The sequence below is a fragment of the Solanum pennellii genome, chromosome 3 (assembly GCF_001406875.1).
Source record: "Solanum pennellii chromosome 3, SPENNV200".
NCBI lineage: Eukaryota > Viridiplantae > Streptophyta > Magnoliopsida > Solanales > Solanaceae > Solanum > Solanum pennellii.
In genome coordinates, this window is record NC_028639.1 from 4,939,195 (window position 1) to 4,956,609 (window position 17,415).

General features: G+C 30.9%; 2 protein-coding genes across 3 annotated transcripts; one reads left to right on the forward strand and one right to left on the reverse strand.

The window, feature by feature from the left end:
- The first annotated feature begins 1,124 nt into the window (after positions 1-1,124).
- LOC107014020 lies at positions 1,125-2,385 on the forward strand. The gene has a single exon (XM_015213887.2). It carries the CDS (start codon positions 1,155-1,157, stop codon positions 2,169-2,171), a length of 1,017 nt encoding a protein of 338 aa, XP_015069373.1. The 5' UTR covers positions 1,125-1,154; the 3' UTR covers positions 2,172-2,385.
- Positions 2,386-7,793: 5,408 nt separating this feature from the next.
- Positions 7,794-12,329, reverse strand: LOC107013031 (cation/H(+) antiporter 2-like). Of its 2 annotated transcripts, none has more exons than XM_015213014.2 (4): positions 11,990-12,329; positions 10,285-11,280; positions 8,758-9,674; positions 7,794-8,270 (listed from the first exon to the last, which is right to left on the reverse strand). In XM_015213014.2, the coding sequence occupies exons 1-4, from the start codon at positions 12,146-12,148 to the stop codon at positions 7,979-7,981; spliced, it is 2,364 nt and encodes a 787-aa protein (XP_015068500.1). In that variant the 5' UTR covers positions 12,149-12,329; the 3' UTR covers positions 7,794-7,978. The 2 variants fall into 2 exon arrangements, with proteins under 2 accessions (XP_015068500.1, XP_015068502.1); XM_015213016.2 differs by having other exon boundaries at positions 11,986-12,083.
- Positions 12,330-17,415: the final 5,086 nt, after the last annotated feature.

Below are 17,415 nucleotides of genomic sequence, written 5' to 3' on the forward strand. Positions count from 1 at the left end.
AACAACACTTTATATAAATATGATTAGTAATTCACAATAGAAAAACCATGGTAGAAACATAAAAAAAAATTTGATAATCGAAGTAAATGAAACAACAAAAAAATAAATAAAAATCAAGCATCAAAATTGTAGGAGAGTAATAATAATAATACAAATAACACGATAATGATTGATTTCCTTGTTAACTCTCTATCATAATCTTTGATGTTCATACCTTCTTATTTAGATTATGTCTTCGAAAGCTATATGTGTTACGTGTGTCATATCCTGTTTAATTAATCGTAAATATCCAATACTTTTTCAGTATATCCCTACTTCTCCATGTAACCCAACATAGTCACCTTCTAACACTTTTTCACTGGGATATTTAATTGTGTATCTCTTTTTTTTTCTGTTTGAACTATTTCGATTTAACCTCCTTCATCTTGTTCAACACGTTGGATGTCACTCTCTCGTTATCTCAAATATAATTCATTCCCGACCTTATCTCTCGTGTTATGCCTATACTTCCATCTCAATATCCTCATTTTAACTACATACCTCTTTTGAACATATGAATTCTTAACTGCTAGTAGCTTGTCGAATGATAATAACGTTATAAGACTTGCGCTTTTTAAGTCTCGATAGCATATTCTTATCCCACAAGACAACATTAAGTTTAATTACTCCTAGTAATTGGTTAATCTACTTAAATTACACAAGTAATAATGTTGGGTCTTAATTAATTACTTATCAAGAAAAACACATGGCCAGCCATCCATACATGCACAAATATAAATATTTTAATTTTATTTGTGAATCTCCATTATGAACAAAATTATAATTATAATGACTTATAATTAATTAATTAATAATTAATTATCCTTCTGTTGCGCTTCCTCCAGCTCACACCACCTCAGTAACCCATGTTCAAAATTTAATGACAATGTAAGATTAAATTATTATACACTTTGCAGGGCAAATATGTAGCACCTTACCAAATTCCAAGAAATGCTCATGTTACTATCATATGCAATTGATAAGATTCTTATTCCAAAAAAAAAAAAACACAAATTTAATTTTTCCTCTTATAAAAACAACAAACTTTTGTTATAATTGTCCCCATCATAAATATATTTTTTCCTCTCAAGAAAAAATAAAAACACCAACATACAATGCCTACTACTACTAATTCGAAATCTAACCACTTTCGATCCATTAGTTTACCAGGAAGATCACATTCGAATCATGTTCGATCAATTACTAGTATCACTGGATGTTCACATCAAACCACAGAAAAACTTAAAGAAGCTATCAATAATCTCAAAGCATTAGAAGTATCCAACTCGTCATCAGCAGAGGTTATGTACAATGGTTTACTTGGTTTAGAGGAGTTATACAAATGTGTCAATGCTTTACTCAACTTACCTCAAACCCTTCAAGCATTTTCTCAATATCGTCTTGGGAAAATGGTTGAAGATTTATTGGATAAATCAGTGAGGCTTCTTGATCTTTGTGGTACCACTAGGGAACTTGTTTTGCAATATAAAGAAAATGTACGTGATCTTCAATCCTCTCTTAAGAGGAGGAAAAAAGATTCAACAACGGAATCAAGTATTACTAAGTTCACCTCATTTAGTAAGAAGATAAAGAAGGAGGCTAAACGATTAGTCGTGGTTTTAAAGCAAATGGATCAAGAGACTGAACGTGCATTAGTACCCAAAGATGCTGATCATGACACGGTAGATATGATCAAAACACTCAAGGAAGCTAACGCGATGCGTATCTCCATGTTTCAAATGTTCTTGTGCTTTTTATCTGTTCCACTTTTGAAACCAAAGGTGTCTAAATGGTCATTAGTTTCGCGGTTGTTGTTAAACAAGGGAAGATTGGGATGCGAAGGTCAAGAAGAAAAGATGGATTTGGAAACAAGGCTAGAACCATTCGAGGCTCACCTTGATAACTTTGAAAATGGTTTGGAAGGAATATATAGATGCATGAGTAGATCAAGAAGCTCTCTATTGAATATTCTCAAGGAACTTGGATTCAGTACACCTATGTGGTTCAACCTCGAATTATCAAAAGAGAAAAAAGAAACAACCGTTGAAAAACTCTTTGGAGAGTATATGTGTCTCTTTAGAAAAAGCCCTAATGTTAGAACTTCGCGTTATAAGAGTGTACGTTCTTTTTAGGAGAATAAAAAAAAATAAACATCCTTCCTCTCACTCACTCAGCAAGAAATCTCTTCTTCTTGAACTTCATCGAAAAACGATCTCGTACGAAACATCTGAAATGATCTTTTATATAGAGGTACGATTATAGATTTTTAATTTATACACTGTAATTCGTGTTTGAAGCACCAATTTGAGTAATGAAACAAATACGGTAAATTTTTGGGTTGATTGATATATTTGTGTTTTCTTTCAAGTCAAATTATCGTTCGAATAATGTCATTGGCATTTTTTAAAACACTTTTTTGTTTCTTTGTAAAAAAAAATACATTATTGTGGTAAAGAGCTATAGCTATCACTTATAATATTATATCAATTTTTATAATTATATATCAAAAATATTTAATTTTCTAAAAAAATCATGAATTTACGTGTTTCATATTTTTTTAAGCTATAGTGATTGATTGATCATTATATTATATAATTATGGTCGGTGGTGAAAAGATAGTGAGGCATCTCATCGTAATTTAAATAAGTTACATTTATCTTTTTCTAATATTTTTTTGTTTCTTTTATCTCTATTGTATTTTTGTTTATGTTTATCTTTTTAAAAATAGAAAAATATCTAAATATATTAAGAACATGTTTGGCATTATTGTTTGAGAAGTAAAAATCACTTATTTTGATTTAAAAAAATATTTTTTGACAAAATTATGGTGTTATTTAACGACCTCTTTAGTCTTTTTTGAATTTTGTTCATTTTTTTGAGTTAATCCCTTTTGGTAATTTTTAAAATAATTTATGATTTGTGAGAATGAATGGTATAATTTTCAAATTTAACAAATGACTATTTTGTTAATAATAATAAAGAAAAGAAAAAGAAAAAGTAGAATGGCCAAGCCTTGTAACAACAACAACAACAACAATAATAATAATAATAAGCGTAGAAAATCTTTTGCTACGCAGTGGAGAAAAAAGAACAGAAAAGAAAAAACAAAAAGGAGAATATGGATTTTATCCAAAATGTTAAGGTAATGATTCTCATTATTTTCAATAAATTTTTATGCTATGAACAATTTTTTAGGGTAAAAACATGTAAAATTTATGTTGAATTACGAAAATATAGTCGTAGGATTTACAAAAAAATCTTGATTTAGGGGTCGAATAACGATTGTAAAATTTATGTTCAATATCCTAAAATTTGGCATGAAAGTTTGTTTTAATGTGGTGATCAGAATTTGAGCAAAAATTTCAGATTCGAATTCGGTATCTTGGAGTGACTTTTTGATTTGATTTTCGAGTCAAAATTAAATATAGTAATATGATGTCATTAGATTCGCATTCTTACGAGGATTATATATTTGATAGATTGAAAATATTTTGAAACTTTATGAAAGAGAAATGCAAGATGTTGAGGATTCGTGAAACATGTTCAACATTCGAGGTATGTTAAGACTTTTAGATTTCGCTGAAGGACATTTTCTAAATTAAAGATTAGAAATGAGATAGACAATGAGTAAGGGCGAAAGACGGGAATCTCGTAACAATGGTGACAGGGGCATTGGTATGAGTACCGGTGTTATAAAGCTAAAGGGTAAGTTTACTACTATAGAATGTGGATTGTAATTCGAGAATGTCAAAGCATATGAGCATTAGATGATGTATTATTGACTTGAATTCTTTTGTGTGATTATGTTTCTTATTGTACCTGTATATTTGTGTTAAGATTCATCATCCCCTTTTATTGAAATCATATTGTGCACATGCATTGACATGAGATTGAGTACAAGTTGGGCATGTGAACATCGTCTGTGCTGGAAATTGCTCGATTTTATGATTATAAGTTGGGCAGGTGGAGATCGTCAATACGAATATTGTTTAATTTTATGATAGTGCGTTGAGATCATCTGCACAGACACATGGAGATCCTTTGTCTCAGCATATGGACCTTCCAAGTCTCCCATGAGTTATTAACTCTCGATGTATTTGTAGGAGTATCATGCATATATAGTTGAGAGAATACTTGGCATCTGAGATATATCATTTCATGGATTGCATTGCATCGTATCTCATTACATCATTTATTCTTGTTGAGTATGCGTTTTTATTGGTGTTGGACATTACATGATATTGATTTCCTATATTTGATGAAACTTAACTTATAAGTATAATGTAAACTTGTAAAATTAAAGGTAATTTTCTTATATACTCATGTCACTACTTCTTCGTTGTTGGTCTATGAGATAAATTGGGTACACATAATTTCGTACTCATACTACACTTGTTGTACTCTTCTGTGGTGCATGTTGTATTTCGGATTCGAGCACATCCCTTGGAGCTTGAGTTTGAGTCTGAATTATCTTGGAGTTATAGTGCTGCTTGGATATTTTGCGGCCTATATCTTTATCTATCTTTATTTATTAGGTCGTTTTGATATTCTGATAGAATATTTCTTATGTTTAGACTTGTTTATATAATTGGAGTATTGTATTGACTTTTATAAACTCTTGTACTGTAATTAAATCTTGGGGTGGTATTTTAGTTTTCGCAATTTATTTAAAAGATTAGTATGTAAGATATTTGTTTGCTACTTTTTTTTTTTATATTTTAAGTGGAATTGGTTAACTTATTGGGTTGACTTACCTATCGATTGAGAAAATATGTGCCATCACGATTTGTGATTTTGGATCGTGACAAATTGATATCAGAGCCCTAGGTTAATTGGTATCACATGTACAAGAGCCGAGTCTAGTATAGTCTTGCTAATCGGTGTGGATACACCCGTTACTTATCCATCTAACTTCATTGTTTCATTCTATCGCTAATAGTCAGGAGACATTTTCAGATTATAGGTCAATGATATTAATGATATTATGTGTATAGTGTTAGATGTGGTGATTGTTAGGATCGAAAATAAGCAGGTGTAAACGCGGAAGCTAGCAAAGCAAACCTCGAAAGACCACGAGTAAGAAGACAACGAGAAATATACCAAAAGACACAAAGATTTAACGTGGTTCGGTCAATCGACCTACGTCCACAAAGGAGATGAGCAATCCACTATAAATATGAGAGTACAAAATACAGAGGGAAACAACCTCAACCAAATCACTCGGAATACATGGGAGGTTCACACAAGTGATAACGTATCAAGCTTGTGACCCACGATTTCTCCCTCTAACTACAACTCTCAAAGCCCTTAAGATTACATTGTGAATGCTGATTAAGTTAGAAGGAACATTCCTCTATTTATAGAATCCTAAACATTTTCCTACAAGAAAAGGATTAGTCAATCCAAAACCTTTTCCTAAAAGGAAAACCTATTTATGGTAAAATTTAGGGCAAATAAAACCCAACAGTGATATGACCAGTAAAATGACTATGTAATAAGCATTACGACTTTGAATAATTCAATTGAGGTGGTTAGAAATAGTAAGAACAACTTGCTCGAGGTGTGATTTTGACAAGAAAAATTCAACTTTTTTGATATTTATTACGACAATCTCATGGAAAGATATATCAATGATAGATCAATAATCTAACATTGAGAGGGTATAATATAGATGCTATGAAATAAATGTAATCTTAAGAGGATAAATTAATTAGGTAAGAGCATAGTAATCATAATCATGCTACAATGAGAAGTTGGTGAATAGAAAAATATAAGAGGTGATCACTTATGATGAAGTATAAGATAGATGATAGAACTTGCTCTGAGATGAATATTTTGAAGGAACTTGGATTCATTACACCTATGTGGTTCAACCTCAAATTATCTAAAGAGAAAAAAAAAATAACGGTTGAAAAACGCTTTTGAGAGTATATGTGTCTCCTTAGAAAAAGTCTTAATGTTAGAACTTCTCAATATAAAAGTATACGTTCTTTTTAGGATAATAAAAAATAAACGTCCTCTCACTCAACAAACAAGAAATCTCTTCTTCATATATGTGAACTTCATCGAAAAGCGATCTCGTATTGAAATATCTGGAATGATCTTTTATATAGGTAAACTTATAGATTGTTAATTTATACCGTGTAAATCCTGTTTGAAGCACATGATTGTGCTACTTGAGTAATGAAACAAATACGATAAATTTTGGGGGTAGTATGTGTTATTGATTCATGTTTTTTCCTTTCAAATTATGGTTCATACGTATTTCTTTGTAATTACATTATTATGCTAAAGACTATATATATATTATTTAATTTTATGAAAAAATCACAAGTATTGAATAATGTTTAAAGGTTTATTGAGGATGATAGTTTGTTGTCTTAAAATGATGAGTGTGATCAACATTCCGATGGTGGATACAGTGATGGGCCAGAAGCATATTTGCGCAGTGATAATAAAGGCCTTCTGAATATACTTCATGAATTTATTACGTCATCGATTTTTCTAGATTTTTTTGGTTATATTGTTTTTATTTTTTCTTCTAAAAATTGAGAAGTATCCAATGCATTACTCATTAAATGAGGAAACCATTAAATAAAATGAGTCAAGAATTTTTATTTTCTAGCACTTCTAACTTTTATTTTCTCGTACTAAATATATGAGAGGGAAAAGAAGAGATATTTGGTTTTTGTAAATAGTATATTACCTTCTCCTAATTAATATTTTCATCTTTCTGTTAGATGTCGTTAAAAAATTAAGGGATCCTACAAAAATATGAATAATCTACGTGACTATCAAAAAAAAATTCCTGCATAATTTAATTACTCGGTATAAGAAGTTCTTGAAAAAATATATTAAAAATCTTAGATATTATTGGTTACGAAAACAAAACATGTTTGGAGGTGTCAAGGACTCAGGATACATGATCTGCTCTTTTTCTTATTTAGCAATGGAAATAAGTTAGAGCTTAATTATCTTTACCTTTTTCATAGCCAAACTTTATTTAGATCAATAAATTTTTGGGTCAATCTGATATTGAAGTGATCAAAATATTGATTATGTCTCGCATTTCAGTTTCATTCTACATTATTAGAAGTGAAAGTCTTCAACAAACGTCGATTTTAGCGTATTCAATTGAAAAGAAAAACATATTTCAACTAAAAATACTTTTAATATCAAATTACATAAATAAAAAAAATTATAAAATTATTTCATTATGCTAAGCTAAATTACCGAAGAAGTTCACAATAGTATTTTTGACGTATCTAAAAATAATTAATTAGGAAGGGATGACTTGATTTTTGTGGAATCTGTTAGTTTTGTTATAAATTGAAGAAGGATGAAAATTTTCCATTTTTAAATATTTGAAGGATATTTCCTGTTAAGAATGATAAATTAAGGATGTAATTAAGTTTAGAGTATAGTTTGAGGATAATTTTGACCAAAATTATTCTTGTATAGTTTTGATTGTGAAAGGTGATGAGACAACTCTCATAAGTCAAAAAGTTTCTTCCTTTCATACTAATTACGTGATACTTTTTCGAATTATGAGAGTCAATAGGTGATGAGACAACTCTCATAAGTCAAAAAGTTTCTTCCGTTCATACTAATTACGTGATACTTTTTCGAATTATGAGTCAATCGAATTTTTCTCTATTGCTTAATTTTTATTCATACGTCTTTTAAATATCTTGAAGTTAATTATATAATATAAAGTACCTCTTACCCAGTTTCTATTATGTAAAATTTTAAAGAAAAATTAAACATCCATTTCAAATTAAAATCCTAACTAACAAGCCAAGGCTTGATTTTTGCAAAAATAGAAGTGAGGCAACCTTCTTTTTCCTTGCAAAACATGAGTGTAACAAGGTAGAGAATTGATGTAAAATGTACAAAAAAATCAAAAAGAAATGTATATAAACCTAGCTAAGAAATTCTATTATTTGTCATCGTCATCGCTGTCATCATTCTTTGAAGGTCTATACTGCTGAACAACAAGAACTGAACCACTAATATCGAATTCTGGAGAAGCCAAAAAATCGCCTACTTTACCGAGCTCTGGACATTCTTCCCAATCACTCATTCCAGTTGTTAGTATTGAATGTCCTCGCCCGTCCTTTCCTACTATGAACAATGAATACATTTCAGCCATGTCTCTCAACGCAGACGCTGTGTCTGCACCATTTTCTACAACTTTTTCCACATATCCTACTTGACCTGTCGCCACATACCTGATCATTTCGAAAAATCACCATCAATTATCACACCGGAATGAAAATATATCAACTTAACAACTACTGCTTTTGCTATTTATGGAAAGAATATTCACATATAAATAGGAATAATGCGTAAACAGGCACTAAAACTTGACCTCAGCTAGCAAAGAATTGCTCCAACTTTGAGAGAATACCTCAACTTGGTTACAACGGGCAACTAAACACTCCAACTCTTCGTCCTTGTAGTGTCTCGTGCACACCTCATGTTCACATGACACATAAATTTTGTAGGTGTCTAGATATCATTCTGTAAGTTGGAGTGTTCAACTAACACCGTGGATACGAGTTGAGGTGTCTAGATGCACATATTCAAAGATGGAGTGTTTAATAGTCAGCTAAGGCCAAGTTTGAGTGTCTATTTGTGTATTATGCCTATAAAGTATATAGAAAGTAAGAGGCCATAAATGTACTAGCATGATAGATATAAAGACTTTGGTATTACCTGCTATGGAAATCGGCCAAAATTGCGCTATCTGTTTCTTTCTCTACTTCGTCGTTTGGTATTGCCATCAATACATCATCCGTTTTGTGAGCAATATTGACACCTGAAATTTGTCCTCTTGAAGACGAGGGAAGGAACCTAATTATGGTGAGATTTACGTGATGATCCATACCAAGACGTTTACTAAAGCCTAATGCTTCACGATCATCAGGTCCACCAAAAAATAAGATAGCAATGTGTTGCAGAGAGTCAGAACCCGAAGGATTTAAGCACCCCGCTGTAAGTCCCCTGTCAATAAGAATGGCAACTGAACATGGAGCATGACGAAGAACTTTCTGATTTGTAGTTCGTATGCCTTGTTTACCATTCTCTAGCTTCCCGTCGATTCTCTGGTGTTTGTGGAAAGGAAGGACAACGATAGATGCTCTTATGTCTTCAGCAGTGTTACAAACATCTGCGTGCATACGTGAAAACGGAGACACAGCTTTAATCTGGTTAACTAATAACCCTGTCTCACTAGTGAACATATCCATGGCATCATTTATCTCAACAACATCATTCCCACCATAATCATCTTCATCACTTAGTTCATCGTCCTCTCGTTGATTGTACATCAAATTAGTCTTTTTTTTACCTGGTAGCTCAACGAGATGCATCAAGTAAGGGGTTATTGGAACTTCTCTTGGCCCTCTGGAGGCTGCAACAAGTCCTAGCATAGTTGCCACTGGACGTGGACTATGCACACAAGTAAGTATTCGTAGTTCGGTTTCTGGATTATGTGATTCAAAATATATTTGCCTGTACCCAATGATATCACTTTCTCTTCTCACCATGAAAGCTACTATTGGTCCCCATATCAATGTATTCACAATAATTGTTGCTATCATCACGTCATAGAAATTCTGGCTCGTAACAAGCTGCAAATTTTCGCAATCTTATTTCCTGCTACTAATATAGTAGATAAGCAAAAGGTAGCAGTTATCTAATTGTAAGAAGGTAGGACGTAACAACATTATTATCTCACAGCATGTTACTTTCCATGAGCTTGCATACATGCCACTTTAGTATCGTTCTGGTTAAAAGGATAAATAAGTACTTGAAAAGGCACAATTCTTTTGCCTTCTACTCAGTGGCGGAGCCAGAATTTTCACTAAGCGGTTTGAACACACAAAGAAGTTAACATCTAACCTATATGCATAAAAATAATTTTAAACATGTACAAACAGTAACATTTTCTATTGCAAGGGGATCATTGGTTCGGATGAACGCCCTTCACCCTACCAGGCTCCGCCCCTGCTTCTACTCATTAAAACAAGGTATTTCTTGATTAAACAGTGCATTTGGATGGAGTTATTGAATAAGATTAGATACCAATCTACTTGATGAAATCCTTTTATGGTATAAAACTAACCAAAATAACCTTTGTAGGTCTAAAATCAACATAAAAAAGGTATATAAAACCATATAATATAAGCTTTAAGTTCTAATTCATGCTTATTCGGAGAGATCTTAGAAAGGAAAACTTACTTCATTCGCCAAGCCAATCGTCAATGCTAGAATATCAACATGACCTTTTAGATTCATCATAAAAGAAAGAAGCACCCCTTCTCTGTAAGGAATCTTTAGGTGAAAGCAAGCTGCCAGTGTTCCAACAATCTTCCCTCCGATGCTCGACAAAATAAGGATACAGAATACCATAAAGTTACGCAGATTTTTCAGCTTAGTTATATTTGCCCTGAAACCATGGTTTCCAAAGTAGATTGGAAATATGAAATTGTGAATTGGATATGTGAGTTTGATCAACAAAGTTCGAGCTGCTTTCCCTCCTCTAGGGAACATTGAGCCAATGAGGAAAGAAGCTATAATGCTGCTGAATCCAAGCTGTTCGAGAGCCATAGCAGTGATATAGAGAATCGCTACAAGTATAAATATTTCAGTATTTCCAAGGTACTTTTTGTTCCTATTCCTCCTATTCAACCAATTAGCTAGATACATATTGATTACAATAACTATACCAACAATAAGAAAATAGAGAAAAAAGAAAAAGATCCATTTTGGGATTGAAGTTGACTTGTACTCTGAAAGTATAAACAATAGAAACACAGCATATGCATCGGCTATCAAGGAAGAAGATATAGCCAACTTGCCAATCTCAGAAGTTCCAAACTTTAGGTCCGCTGCTACACGGACAACAATCGGTGATGCTGCATTGGCTAAGGTTATTATGATCATTAAGGCCATTATGAATGAAGAACCGTGGGAAGCTGTCTCTTGAAATACTAAGAAAGTAACAGCACTTGCAAAGACAGTACATCCTAAACTGCTGCCACATGCAATAATGCTAGCAGGGCGTATGTTGCGCATAAGATAAGGGAAGTCCGTCTCAAGACCAATCAGGAACATGATTATAGTTCTAAAAATTAACGCCATGAATTCATAGTAACCCGAATTATAACTTTGAATGAAGAACTGCTCTACTGATTTGATTCGCGAAAACCCCGAGGGACCCATCAAGAACCCCGCCTGTGTAATCAACCAAATAGAATATGTAAGAACAAGAAACAAGCTACCCAATGTCCATTCAAAAACAAAGTTAACCATTTGATCCATATATCGTCTTCATGCACTCTCAAAATTTTAAATTACTTCAGCATTATGTTGCTCAGACTCTCAAAGAATGTTGCCACACCTATGTCGGATCCTTCAACAATTGTACTAACTTTTAGATACTTTACGTCATACACACTTATTTAAACCTTCTAAAATTTTAAAAAAGAGTTGATAGACTCTCCTATTCTAATCTCTCTAGCAATCCAAAGCTATATAGTCGATCCGCACAGTTAGTTCCCTTCATTCCTCTAACACGCGTTCACCCAAAGACGAATCTAACATTTCTACAACATGAATGCATCCACTAAAGAAAGAAAATTTATCAAGTGCAAATTGATCCCTATTTAAATATCTCAACATTCAACCATCAAGCTTTGTTGTAGCATGAATGCCACCAGATAATATTATAGAAAATATATACATAAAATACAGAGGGACAACGGGTTCACGTGTCTCATAATCGACATTTTTAATGAGTCCGAGCAATATAACCTAAAGTTTTTTTTATCTTTTCCCCCTTTCCATTTCTTGCCTAAGATCCCTAATTCAAGATCCTACACATTTGGGACAATGCACACCATGTGTTTGTAAAAAACACTGTGTGAAGATATGACATACTTACGAGAATTTGAACGATGGGTGAAGCTTGTCCTAATGGCCTGAGCAAAATCTGCAAAATATGAGAAATCACAAGAATCAAAGAATATTGCCATCCCAAACTAATAATAGGATTGAATAATTCTTGATTACAAGAACCCGTTTGCTCTGTAGCAGCAGCCATGATCAAATATTATCAGTATTTGTTTTTTTCTTCAAGAATGTGATAGCAATAACATTGTGAACAAGGATGAGAGAGGAGGAATGAAAAAAGAGATAAAAAATTTTCTTCTTCCTCCTCTCACAAACCTTCTTCTTCTTCTTTGTTGCTCTGTTTTTTCTTCTTTCTTTTTTGTTGTAACCATTTGTGCGAAAACAGGGCACTCAATTTCCTAAACTTTCCTTCTTTGCTTACGAATCCGTTATTAGCGGATGTTCTCTTTATTTTTGTTGCTAGACTCGGAGCCGGGTGTTAAATGGACGGGTTGATTTATGTTTGGGTCAGGTTGTGCAAATAACATAAATTACATATTTTTAAGGTAAAATTACTGTTTGTTCTTTATAAGTTTATAATCTCTCAAACGATACAATAATATAAGCGCTGATATATTAATCTGATGCGCGAGATACATTAATCGTTAAGTAAGATATATTATATTTTATACACGATACACTAATTTGAAGTATATTTTATACATGATACGTTAATCTGATGCGCGAGATACATTAATCGTCAAGTAAGATATATTATATTTTATACATGATACACTAATTTGAAGTACATTTCATACATGATACATTAATCTGATGCGCGAGATACATTAATCGTTAAGTAAGATATATTATATTTTATAAATGATGCACTAATTTGAAGTATATTTTATAGATGATACATCAATTTGATGCGCGCGATACACTAATCTGATGTGCGAGATACATTAATCTGATGCGCTGATACATTAATCAGATGCGCGAAAATGAGGGATTTTGGGAATTTGTAAAACTAATAGTAGATAATTGTAATAAGAAAACTTAAAGGTGGGATTTCTGTCTGTTTTTCAAAAAAGTATGGATATTAGATAATTCATAATTGTATAATATATAAATATACTTTTTAATTTGATTATAGATGATATTCGGGTTTTTTTTTTGTATTAATCGGTTCAATTAGTTCTGAAGCTTCGACATATCGGTTATCAGTTTGATATCAAACTATTATAGAACATATTGATTTATTGGTTATTCACTTATCGATTAATAATATTGTCATTGAAATTCACTTAGAAACAAGGTGACATACCAAATGAACCATGCACATGAGTCGACAAATTGCATCTTGTTCAATATTGTTATATTGTAGAGTAACCGAGAGTTTGAGACAACTGAAATAAAAGTATGAAACCAAATTATAAGTCATGAATTTTATATCAAATGGTATAAATATAATTATATGATTTACTATCGGGTTATCAGTTAACCTGGGAAAAAAAATCTAAAACCGTTAAGAAATGATAACCCGATAATTAAAAAAATCAAAATCGCCACTGAAACCAGTAAACTAATGAATCATTATCTTTAAATCAATAAAAAAAAAATCATTTCAAATTATCGGTTTCAATTCGATATTGAACATTGACTGGTATCTATAAAGTATATGTTGGACACAAATTGTTATATAGAGATGCCATATGAGATGCATGTCTACTTGTTTAATTTTATGCAATTTAAATTGCTTACATACTTATGTACACACAATATTGAAGGATATAAATGTCAGTTGAGACTAAATTAAAGGGCACATTTATATATTATGCCTAGACAAATTTGGTGCATCAAAATTAGGATAAATAGGGGAAAAAAGTTATCTACTGTTTCTTTCTCGATTGAAATTTGAATTTGATACTTTATGATTCTCAACCCATTTTATTGACCATTCAATTACATTCGTAATTTTTAGTGCATATATGTACGCCCGCTAGAGTATGTATATATATATATATATATGATAATTGATATGTTTTAAGGAATAATATAATACATAAATATATTATTTAGTCTGAATTCTCAACCGGCATCTTTATTTATCATTTTAGACAAGTACAAATGAATATTTAAATTATTATAATATTAAATAAATAAACACGCAAATTCTATAAAACGAGTATTAATAAACCCAACTTCCCCTGGCCTTCAAAATTATTTTGTTTACTTATCAAATCATTTGTTTTTTTTCTCTTTTATAATGTGTCCAATTATCTATTGGATAGATTAACATGCTTTTTTTTAATAAGGTAAGTTTATAGATTCTATATTATGTTAATATACACCACAGAGAAGGTTCAAATATACTTATCTACTTTTGATTATGAAACTAAATTAAGGGTAAATACGAAATAATTTGCTAAAGATAAAAATAAAAAGAATTGCCTCCGAATATATCAAGGATAAATTTAAGAGGTCATATATGGTAAAAGAGTATTTTTAACCTTTTACCCTTCTAATAATAATAAGATGTATAGAAAATCAAATCATTCATAAAAACTTACTTGTATCCGATATTATTATTGGAATTGTGGTTTTTTGAAGGTTACTTAGAGGAATACCTCAAGTTTGTATAATTCTCAAGTCTTTACAATCATGTTGGCCACACTCAATATATTTAAGTGTTCGATAGAATCTAATAATTTTGACTTTGATATTTATAATGTATTTTAAAACTTATTTAATGTGTTCAAAATAATCCATTAAGATCCAACAAGCAATTAATTATGACCCCAAATCATAAACAAAAAAGATCCTCACTTCATCGTTGTAGAAAGTTTGACAAGTGTGGTGTGTATACAACCTTACTTCTATTTATGAAAGTTAAAATGTTATTTTCAATAGCTCTAGTAAAACATATCGAAATCGCAATCAAGTTGGCCACGGAATATTTAATCGAACATAAAAAAAATCTTCACACCTAATATTATTGTTCAAATTGTGGTTTCTTGAGATTGTCCAGATTAACAACATAACCAGTAGAGTATGAGAAAGGTGGTGTCTACACAGCCTTACTCCGATTTATGAAAATTGAGATTTGAGATGTTATTTTCAACAGCTTGAGTAAAATATATCGAAATCGAAAATTTTTGCCAAGATTGGCTCTTGGAATACCTCTCATTTTACTTTGAACTAATTAATTATTGCTAATGAAATTAATCATCCCTCCACGTTGAGTCAACTCCATTGTCCAATTCTCATATCTTTACAATCATGTTAGCCACACTCCCTTATTAATTATATAAATTAACAACAAAACACAAAATCTTGCCAATTAAAGAAGCTCATTAGCCACATTAAATCAAACACAACACATTAATTGTAGAAACAGATACAATATGAGAATGTCCAAGAAGAAAATTCTTAGGACAGTTAGAAAAAAATTGTACCATCCAAATCATGAAAAAACAACAATCATTGTTGTTCATAACAATACCATAAGTACTACTAATAGGAAAAGTAGTGCAAATGATCAATATTTTGAAGATCATAGTGGCCCTCATTTTATGTCTAAAGAGAATATGGCAGCCATTTCAATCCAAGCTTATTTTAGGGGCTACCTTGTAAGTTGTACTAATTAACTCCTCCTTATATTGTCATCATTCTTACTTTGTTTTTGAGTAATTTCATGGATAGTTAACGCTGATTCAAGATTTGAAATTTATGAGTTGTTGCAACTATCTCGAGTTAATAGTGTAATGATTGTTTTCATAATCAAATATTTATGCTTGTTTCGTCTTTATTTATATGACGTAGTTTGACTGAATACAAAGTTTAAGAAATATTTTTGAATTTTTAGTCTAAAATAAGTTAAAGATGCTTGTGTGGTTATAAATCATCTCATTACATGTAAAATGAATATTTTTAAAGTTAAATTGTTACTTAATATTAAAAAACTTTCTGCACCTAATATTACTGTTCAAGGTGTGGTTTCTCGAGGGTGTCTAAATAATAACAACAAAATATCTAGTACTCTTTCAGTCTCATTTCATGTGACACTTTTCGGATTTTGAGATTCAAACAAGTCTATCTTTGACAGTAAATTTTTCATATATCTTTTAAACATTTTGAATTATCAATTATTGTGACTTATAATACTTTTGACGTTGTTTACAAATATATAAATTTCATTGTAAAAAAATTGAAGAATCCATGTGCAAATTTTTGATCTAAATTAAACTATTTAACTTTCAAAAAATGAAAAATGTCACATAAATTGAGACAAAGAGAGAAGTGGTATCTACAGAGCCTTACTCCTATTTATGAAAGTTGAGAAGTTATTTTCAATAGCTCTAGTAAAATATATCAAAACTGCGTAAAAAGTTTATCAAGATTGACTCTTGGGAATAGCTCTACTTTTAAAATATTGTCATTCTTACTTTGTTTTACGGTAATTTCATGGATAGAAAACACATATTCAAGATTTGAAAATTATGAATGTCATGGCTATCTCAAATTAATATATAGTAGGGTAAAAATTCAAATATGCGATTAAACTTTCAGAAAGGCACATTTTTACCGTCAGTTAAAAGTTTGGCTCATTTATGTCATTACCTTAAAGAAAAGGCTCATTCGTGCCATTCTTTTTTAATGGTGGTTTTGCATAACGATTTTTGACACGTGGCCAATTATAATTCGACCACATCATCAAATTTTTTAATTAAAAAAAAATAATTCAATTTTTATTCTGAATTTTGATTTTTTATTAAAAAGATTGATGACATGACCAATTATAATTCGGCCACGTCATCAATTTATTTAATAAAAAAATTTTAAAAATTAATGCAATTTTTTTTAAGAATTATGATTCTTTTTTATTAAAAAAATCGATGACGTGGCCGAATTATAATTGGTCACGTGTCAAAAATGGTTTTGCAAAACCATTGTTAAAAAATAATGGCATGAATGAGCCTTTTCTTTAACGGTAATGGCATAAATAAGCCAAACTTTTAACTAATGACATAAATAAGCCTTTTCTAAAAGTTCGATGGCATATTTGAGTATTTTCCCTATATAGTATAATGATTGTTTTCACAATCAAATAATTATACTTTCTCTCATCTCAATTTATATGATATGATCAAATGATTATACACAAAAAAAATCATTACTTATATTTCTTTTACCTTTAGAGTGTGTTTGGTATGAAGGAAAACATTTTCTGGAAAATATTTTCCAATTTTCTCATATTTTGTTGGGGCAAAAGTTTTAGAAGATATTTTTTTTCAAATCAACTCATTTTCCTCAAAATTAAGGAAAATGACTTCCCTTCAAAAATTAAGGAAAACATTTTCCAAAGCTCTCCTCCAATTTCAAATTACATTTTTTTTTTGGGAAAAACATCAATTTTAAAAAAAGTATTTTCAATTTCAAAATTTTATTTTTTCATCCGATCTCTGACCACCCTCC